The sequence below is a fragment of the Babylonia areolata genome, chromosome 1, assembly GCF_041734735.1.
Source record: "Babylonia areolata isolate BAREFJ2019XMU chromosome 1, ASM4173473v1, whole genome shotgun sequence".
NCBI lineage: Eukaryota > Metazoa > Mollusca > Gastropoda > Neogastropoda > Buccinidae > Babylonia > Babylonia areolata.
This window is the reverse complement of record NC_134876.1, coordinates 40239650-40248781: the sequence shown is the minus strand read 5'-3', so window position 1 is coordinate 40248781 and position 9132 is coordinate 40239650. Positions and strand designations below refer to the sequence as shown.

At 39.7% G+C, this 9132-nt stretch overlaps 1 protein-coding gene across 4 annotated transcripts in view; it reads left to right on the top strand.

Moving 5' to 3' along the window:
- Window positions 1-6: 6 nt before the first annotated feature.
- The window catches only part of LOC143282932 (putative sodium-coupled neutral amino acid transporter 10), a 49269-nt gene continuing 40143 nt past the window's right edge, over window positions 7-9132 (top strand). For 2 of the 4 annotated variants that reach the window (XM_076588861.1, XM_076588834.1), the window contains exons 1-2: window positions 206-322; window positions 5122-5338. In XM_076588861.1, the coding sequence (XP_076444976.1) occupies window positions 5240-5338 (99 nt within the window). In that variant the 5' untranslated portion in view covers window positions 206-322; window positions 5122-5239. Of the gene's footprint in view, window positions 25-205; window positions 323-763; window positions 786-5121; window positions 5339-9132 lie in introns of those variants that run through there. The other 2 variants (XM_076588851.1, XM_076588842.1) reach the window with 2 other exon arrangements.

The window sequence follows — 9132 nt, the reverse complement described above, 5'->3', positions numbered from 1 at the left end:
AGGATGCTATTGTTACTCAATAATGTAATGATGTGTAATAAGTATGTGAGAGATACTGCACTTCAATCAGGATTAAGCGTTATTTCTTGGTATTTATCTGGTAGCTTAAAGATTTTTTTTAAAGAAGTTGGACGCTATTCTAACTCCGGAGTATATTTTGGTTTCCGGACATCAAGCAGGGTTTTTTGTGTGTTTTTTTAATTATGTATATAGAATAGCGTCCCCTCGTTGACAGCAGTAAACGTGTCGTTCCTGTCTCCAGATCCTGTTTCATGCTGTGATGAGTGTCACAATTCTTTCTCTTGAATATTTTTCGTGAAAGGTTGCCATTTTTCCATATTGTCGACCCTTCATTGTCAAATAGTGTTGTCGTGTATCGGATAGTCTGTACTTTAAATTTGTCAGATTTTAAATTAAGTAGAAAACTCTCTCTCTTCCTCGATCTCTACAGCCTCTAGTTTATCCCGCTTTCCCTCTCTCTCAGTCTCATTCACATTTTTCAGCACATACAGCACCCCTCCCAGTGAGAAATTTCCAGTTTTATTGATAATTGAAGGGGTGGCTATGAGAGGATGCTTGTTCAGCTAGTTATAAAGTGAGAAAGAGCGTGATAAATATGTGTGGAATACCAAGTACACATAGTTTCTTACAATAAGACACATTGTTCATGAGAAAGAGAGGGGGGAGGAGGTGGAGGGAAGGAAAGAAGCAGCACTTATTCCTATCCAAGGGACCACACAGACTCTCACACTAATTTGTGTAAATCTACAGAGATTATATGATAGGTATGTATTAAATGCATTGTACATTTGTAGTGAGTTTGATATAAATATATTTCTTTAAACACATTTGACACCCCTTTTGTGTGAGTGAAATAAAATTGAAGCATGCTGTGTGCTGACCTGCTTTTCTTGCTAAAAATGTTATTTACTTGGATAAAATTTACAGTCTGTACTACGGTGGATTAACCACAATAGAAGAAACTTGGTATGCAATCCATGCAAACAAAAGTTAATTAGTGTTCTACTACTGCTTCAGTATATATGTGATGTTTCTGTTCTACAAATCATTAGTAGATGTTTGCTGTGCCATGATGATCATCTGAAAAAAGAATGGTTGCAAGACTTGTGTGCACACTTCTTATGCACTGTTAGTATAACTGTATAGTACTGATTACTTCCAGCCCACATCACCTTCACTTTTAATGAAAGCAGGGTCTGATCATAGGAGATGAATACCATGCTAGCTTTCACTAGCTGTCAAAAAAATTTCAGCTTGTGCCTTTATTGGAGGATTGGAATGTGAAGCCTGGGTGTTAATGCCTTGCTAAAAATGATATTGATTGTGTAAGTGTGGTGTTTGCAATCATTTGTGTGGAGGCAAGCTCTGTTTGACTATCTCCAACTGTGCAAGATCTTGAAAGCAGCACAGAGCAGTACAAGGGAAGAATAATGTTTCTGTCAGAGAATAGACACATGTCTCTTGCAGTTTTCACAGTGTGTTCCACAGGATTGTCATTTTGCCATACGTGAAAAGTGTGGTGAAGTTGTGACATTGTGAACTTCTGCCATGTATCATCTGCAGAGAGGGCTGAGATTTTTAGTCCCGAACACAGTGATAGCTCTTTTAAGAATGACTTCAGTGACTCTTCAGTTTGTAAACCCTGTACTTGAGGGATGCTCTCTGTGGCTTGTTCTGCATCTAAGCTGTCATTTTTTTTATATACTAATTTTAGGAAACTTGTTTGTATTAACTTTTAAGCATCCTGTGAATCAGAGTAGTCCATACTGAAAAACACTTAAGTAACTTTGATAAATTAGTAACAGTGTGAAGCCACATCCAGTGGGTGGCCTCATGAAAATCTGACTGCTTAAATTTTAACTGCAACTGAATGAGCATGAGTGTGGATGGGTATGAGGTACCACGATAAGTACAGCTAGAGTTGTGCAAATGATAGGACATGTGATTGGTCAGCAGAAACAGAAAATATAAAATATTTACTTTCACTAGTTTCAGTCGGTTTTTTTGCAAGCATTTCCATATTATTTTATTTCAAATATTTTTCTAAGTAGGCCAAATCGAAACAATATTATATGACAGATTAGTTTGATGGTCAACAATAGTGTCATTATTTCCTCTGTGTGTGTGTGTGTGTGTGTGTGTGTGTGTGTGTGTGTGTGTGTGTCTTATATATATATATATATATATATATATATATATATATATATATATAATATTTACTAATGTCTAATCAAACAAAATTAGTTTTGTAATCACTTGGTTGCCTGAATGTGTACATAAATGTATCGCTGTGTGTGTGTGTGTTGAAGATAAAACTTACAAGCCTCACCTCTCTTGCTTGATTTTTGCAGTAAAATCTTTAGATTATAAGGTGAATTTCGTTTTCTATGAAGATGTTGATAGCATCATCATGTAATGGGCTCCTTTGGCTGCTCATTGATAGACTGCCTTTGATGTTAGCAGATTTATATGCTTTGTTAAGTCTTCCACTTCAGGAAGTTTTATCAGTTATGGATCTTTGGGACTCATTTGAAGGAGTTACACTCTCATCTAATCTTTGCACAACTTCATTTTTGAAGGATGGTATATTGATGATGATGATGGTAATAATAATAATAATAATAATAATAATAATGTTTTAAATAATACTTATTAATAAATTTTTTTTAAATGTTTAAAAAGCCACACGCTAATAATAATAATAATGGTATTTATATAGCGCTGAATCTTGTGCAGAGACAAACCAAAGCGCTTTCGCACCAGTCATTCACACGCATGCATTACTCTAAAACTGTAGAAACTAAAGACAAGGAAGGGCAGGCAAGGGGGGGCTATTTTGGGAAGAGGTGGGTTTTAAGACCAGACTTGAAAGAGCTGAGAGTGGAGACTTGACGAAGTGAAAGAGGGAAGTTCATTCCAATTGCAAGGTCCAGAGACAGAGAAAGAACGGCGGCCAACAGTCGAGTGTTTGAATCTGGGTATGCGTAAACAGAGTGGATCCGAAGCCAATCGTAGTGAGCAAGATGGAGTGTAGAGGTCAAGGCAGCCACAGAGATAGGAAGGGGCAGTTTTGTGAATACATTTATAACATAGAGTGCTGATCTTGTTCGTTATTCGGTGTGAGACAGGGAGTCAGTGGAGATGTTGCAAAAGAGGAGTGATGTGCTCAGATCTTTTCTTTCTGAGGACGAGTCGGGCAGCAGAGTTTTGTATGCGCTGTAGGGACTGAATGGATGAAGCAGGCAAACCAGACAATAGAGAGTTACAGTAGTCAAGGCGAGAGAGAATGAGAGAAAGGACAAGTCTAGATGTTGCATCAGTGGACAGATATTTCCGGACGGCACTGATGCGCCGCAGTTGACAGTAGCAGGACTGACATGTCTGACTGATGCATGGACAGTGTATTGTCAAGGACAACACCGAGGTTCCTGACTGACATGGAAAGAGGGATGGATGTACTGCCAAGTTTGATTGTGTCAATTGTGATGAAAGACAGTTTTTGTTTAGTTCCTATGATCATTGCTTCAGTTTTGTCCGCGTTCAATTGTAACTTATTTCAAGTCATCCAGTTTTGAATGTCCAGGAATCAGTTGGATGTTTCTTGCAAGAGCAACAACAATTTTTCAGGGGTATCACTCTTCTGGAGTTGAGTGTCATCAGCATAAGAATGATGACTGATATTATGGCGGTTGATAATTTCAGCGAGAGGAGCAGTGTACAGTGTGAAGAGCACTGGGCCTAAAACAGATCCCTGTGGGACTCCATGTTCGATTTTAACGGGTTCAGATTGGAAATAATCAACAATGACAGACTGGAATCGATCAGTGAGATAAGATTTGAACTACTGATTACACTGATGAAATTGAGTTCAGAAAACTTTTTTCTGTCTAATTTTCACCTCAAGGGCATCATTAAGAAGAGTCAAAAGATTACAGAGATATAAAACACACATCAGTTTGTCTCTCTGTCACTGTCTGTCTGTCTCTCTCTCTTTCTCTCTCTCATTTTGTATGATGCCCGATGTCAGAACCTATTGATGAATCTAGATAAACATTTAAAGTATGCAATGACTAGATTTAGACTTGATATTTCGGAAATTGCAGAACATAGTCACCATTATAGAGTATTTATTATGTCTACTTTGTAAGAAAGGGAAGGAAAATGAAGTGCACATTGTTCTATTCTGTCCTGTCATGTATGACTTAAGAGTACAATACATACCATTGAAATTTTTTTAGTTCCCTAGTCAGTTTAGATTATCACTGCTTATGGCATCTACACATGAACAGACTATCAGATTTTTCTCAATTTATTTGTACAAAGCGTTTAAGCTTCAATCCACTTTTACATCGTAAAATTAATTTATTAAGCTTGTGCCACTTCTGATGACAAGTCTATAACCTTACTGATTTCAGTTAGATATGCATGTGTTATTTATCTGCTGTGTACTACTTACCTAAGTGTATATTGCTTGACAAAGTATATTTGTCTTGGCTATTTTTTTTTCTTCTCATTTATGTGTTTTTTTCTGACACCCTTTCATAAGGGGCACACCCTTTCATGAGGGGCAATGGCCTATACAAATAAACCATTCATTCATTCATTCATTCATTCTCTCTCCCTCTCTTTCATTATATGTGAATGTGTCTGTGTTTGTGCATTCCACTTCAAAACACACAAGTCTACATAAAACTGTCACAGAATCAAAGATATGTGTATTATGTGCTTTTATTAGCATTAGATGGGAAAAGCATAGAGATATAATCTTGCAGGCTTGTATACAAATGATGAAACAAATATTCTGACACACACACACACACACACACACACACACACACACACACACACACACATCTGTGGTACACCATAATGTGTCAGACCTGCTTAACCAGGTACGCTGTTAGCAGAGGGTTTAACAGGACGCTGGGAAGCAGACCTGACACTGTGCAAACTGGATAACAGCAGTGTTCAAATGGATAAGCCATATGGTTACCTTAGCGTAGTGTGTTTCATATTCATTTATTCTGTTTTTTGTTGATGTGCTTCAAGAGTGAATGCATCATTGTTGAAGGTGCGTTACGAACTATTGACCTGTTACAGGGATATCAGGATGGAAGATGCAATGTAGTCCTGGTGCAGCAGAAGAGCTACAGTGACGTGTGGAGAGAAGTCAAGGCTAGCTGCAGTGTAGGGGGAGAGGCAGGAGGAGTGGTTCAGGATGGTGCTGTCAGCCAGCCACAAATGGCCCTTCGTCATCAACCTGGGCAACAGCATCATCGGTGTGGCCGTGCTGGCCATGCCCTTCTGCTTTAAACAGGTACTTGGAGTGGTGGCCCAATGGTGATATGCCCGACTGGGAAGTGAGTGCCTACAGGATCAATTCCCGTAATATGGACCAGGATTTTCAATCCCCTCTCCACAGTGGTGGTCTGGGTGCTGGCCATTTGGATGAGATAAATAAACCAAGTTCCTGGGTGCAATATACACTAAGCACATGGCATGGAAAGAGTTGTCTCTGGCAAAATTCTGTTGAAATATTCACTTTCATATTAAAACTACACACTTGTAGGCAGAAGAAAAATGAAAAAAAAAGTGGGTGGCACTGCACTGTGGCGATGCTCTGTCCCTGGAGAGAGCAGTCTCAGTTTCACTCAGAGAAATCTGTTGTGACAAAAAGTAATACAATAATACTGTAGTATAAGGTACCACACTCAGTTGACATCTTTTGCTTCTTGGGGAAAGCATCTGCCCATTCTTCAGCAAAGAAAGCAGAATACACACAGGATGCATTCATACATTTGATGGTGTTATTTTCAGATAATACAATGCAAATTGATCTTGATAAATAAAGGGATGTGATTTTACAGGTCTCTCACTCTCAAGTTAACAGATATTTTCAGATAACTGCTGATACCTTATTCACATTCAAGTGGATATGTGATAACGAAAGCAAGAGATCAAAATATGATTGTTGAAGAACATGTAATACTTGTCTGTATGGTGAGATACAAAAGCATGAACCTAGTATATGTTGAAAATAAATTCTGAGTAGGCCTGTGGCAAGCCACAAGCACTAAAGCAGAGGAAGAAGAGGAAACACTTTTTTTTCTAAATTGAATTTTGAAAAACAAGGAAAAGTGTTTTTTGATTGTACTGATCACGAATGAATGAAACAATAATAATTTATTGTTCATGTTCTGCCTGTTATTTGTTGTTTCACTACTAAAGTACTTGCTGATTTAACAGACTCAGTGAGACATTTCTTAGTACTCTTTTGAAGATGTAGCTCTTCTCATTGATTACATGGCTTTGTTACAAAAGGACTTTTTGTTGTTGTTCACATGAGGGAGTGGGTGAAGAAGAGTAGAAAGGGGGAGAAACTTGTATGTTTGGGAGCGTTCCATTACTTTGAACTGTGAACTGAAAAACATGTTACTGGTTCTTTGTATGCTTTATCTCATATCATTGTGTGCAGTTCAGTATAATATTGCCTCCTTCTGCAATGTTTCCTGATAATTTTGTTAGAAAATTTAGATAATTCATGTGGTGAAGGGTTTTTGTGAATTAAAAAAAGTCCTTTTATTAACCTTTCCCACACGTCGTGGGTGTGCACACACCCACACACATGTTTTTTGCTCTGAAACTCAAGTAATTTTAAAGCCACTTCCATTAACTTTCATGACTTTGTTTATAATTTATCATACTACATGTCAACTGAAAATTATTATGTTTTATCCATAAACAAAGGGGGGGGGGGGGGGGGGGCGTTGGTGTGAAAGTGTTTTCTTATTCCAATCAGTAATCGAAACAACAGAATCCCACCTATGAAGAAAGAAAGAAAAGAAAAGAAAGAAAAAAAGTGCCAGGAATGCCGACATCTCGGTCAAGGGAAAGGGGACTGGAAGCAGTGCCACCGGCATCAGTTAAACTCCATACAGTAAACACACCGTGCTCATGTCTGTTATCGCATCATGCGATAAGGAAGGAGGGGAGTGGGTAAAGAAGGGGAAGGGCAAGAAATAATCACTTACAGTACACATATCAGCACTATTACAACCCTTTCTGACGGCATATGGAATGGACATGTGTGCGTTAGTTTGTGTGTGTGTGTGTGTAGAGGATGGGGTGGGAGGGTGGGGTGTATGCACATAAACACACAAGAGAAACAACAATGTTTCCTTTTAGCCTAAACTCTGATACAAAACCAAAAAATCATGTCTGTTCGTAATGCATCTTTTGCACTTCGTCTATAGATCCCTGATTTAAATAACATATCTACAAGCTCGGCCACCAAATGTACCACTGCATCATCAGCGTGCATGTGTGTCTGTCTGTCTGTGTGGAGGTGTCTGTGTACACACATATGTCAGTGTGTGTGTGTTGCCAGACCATGAGAACATCCGTACGCTCCAAAGGGCGGGAGTGAATCATTATTTGTTTGTTTGTTCATTGTTATAAAGCGCGCTTGCTTTGTTTGTTGTTTTTAATTCAAAGCGTGCTAGATTTCATGAAAACGACTCAGAATTGACTCTCAGTCAGTTCCAAGTAATACGATAATGTTTGGCACAAGAGAGCTGCCATCAACATGTACAGAACAGATCAGACCGAAACCCTCATTTTCATCCGTCACGGGGACAGAGGTAAAGAGTGTGGCTTTTTTAGTTCTTTGATTTCGTCGTCAAATACATTGTCATTAGCATCCCAGCACCTTGGTGTCCAGACGACATCATACCTAAGTTTCACCCCCTTTCCCATCCCCCATTTTCTCTCCGGATTTGCACATATCTCAGGAATGACCTGTGGCTGGGGGTTTTCTGCGGCAGTCACGCCCAACTAAAAGTTCAGCAGTAGTATATATCCAAAAAAAATTTTTATAATGAAATGGAAAAGCTCATTTATGCGAAGCTCTCACATCCCCACACTTGGTCAAGCGCTTGAGTAAATGCATGCATGCAACTGGAAACCGGACATTTTGCTTTACGGACAGCTGATGTGGGTTACCGACGGTACACCCACGACGGCAAGGTCTTCAGTGTTTCTTCAAAGAAGCCATGGGTGTCTGTACACCCATGATGTACGGCAACGGGTTAATTACTATAAAGAAACCATGGGTTTCTGTACACCTATGACGTACGGCAACGGATTAGTTCTATACAGAAACCATGGGTGTCTGTATACCCATGACGTACAGCAAGGTCTTCAGTGTTTCTTCACAGAAACCATGGGTGTCTGTACACCCATGACGTACGGCAACGGATTAGTTCTATACAGAAACCATGGGTGTCTGCACATCCACGACGAACGGGAAGGGGTTAGTTCTATACAGAAACCGTGGGTGTCTGTACACCCACAACATAACAGGAAGGGGGTTAGTTCCTACACAGAAACCATGGGTGTCTGTACACCCACGACGGTACAGGAAGGGGTTAGTTCCTATACAGAAACAATGGGTGTCTGTAGACTCAAAACGGTACGGGAAGGGGTTAGTTCCTACACAGAAACAATAGGTGTCTGTACACTCACAACGGTACGGGAAGGGGTTAGTTCCTACACAGAAACAATAGGTGTCTGTACACTCACAACGGTACGGGAAGGGGTTAGTTCCTACACAGAAACAATAGGTGTCTGTACACTCACAACGGTACGGGAAGGGGTTAGTTCCTACACAGAAACAATAGGTGTCTGTACACTCACAATGGTACGGGAAGGGGTTAGTTCCTACACAGAAACAATAGGTGTCTGTACACTCACAATGGTACGGGAAGGGGTTAGTTCCTACACAGAAACAATAGGTGTCTGTACAACCACGATGTACGGAAAGGGGTTAGTTCCTACACAGAAACCATGGGTGTCTGTGCACCCATGATGTACGAGAAGGGGGTTAGTTCCTACACAGAAACAGTGGGTGTCTGTACACCCACAATGTACAGGAAGGGGTTAGTTCCTATACAGAAACCATGGGTGTCTGTACACCCCATGACATACGGCGCGTAAAATTTTAGGTGACGTACGGCAAAGGTTAAGCTATTTACATTTTACTGATGAGAGCAAAGCAGACACTGAGGTACACTTTTATTGTAATGGGTCTTCTTATGGGAAGATATTTGTTTG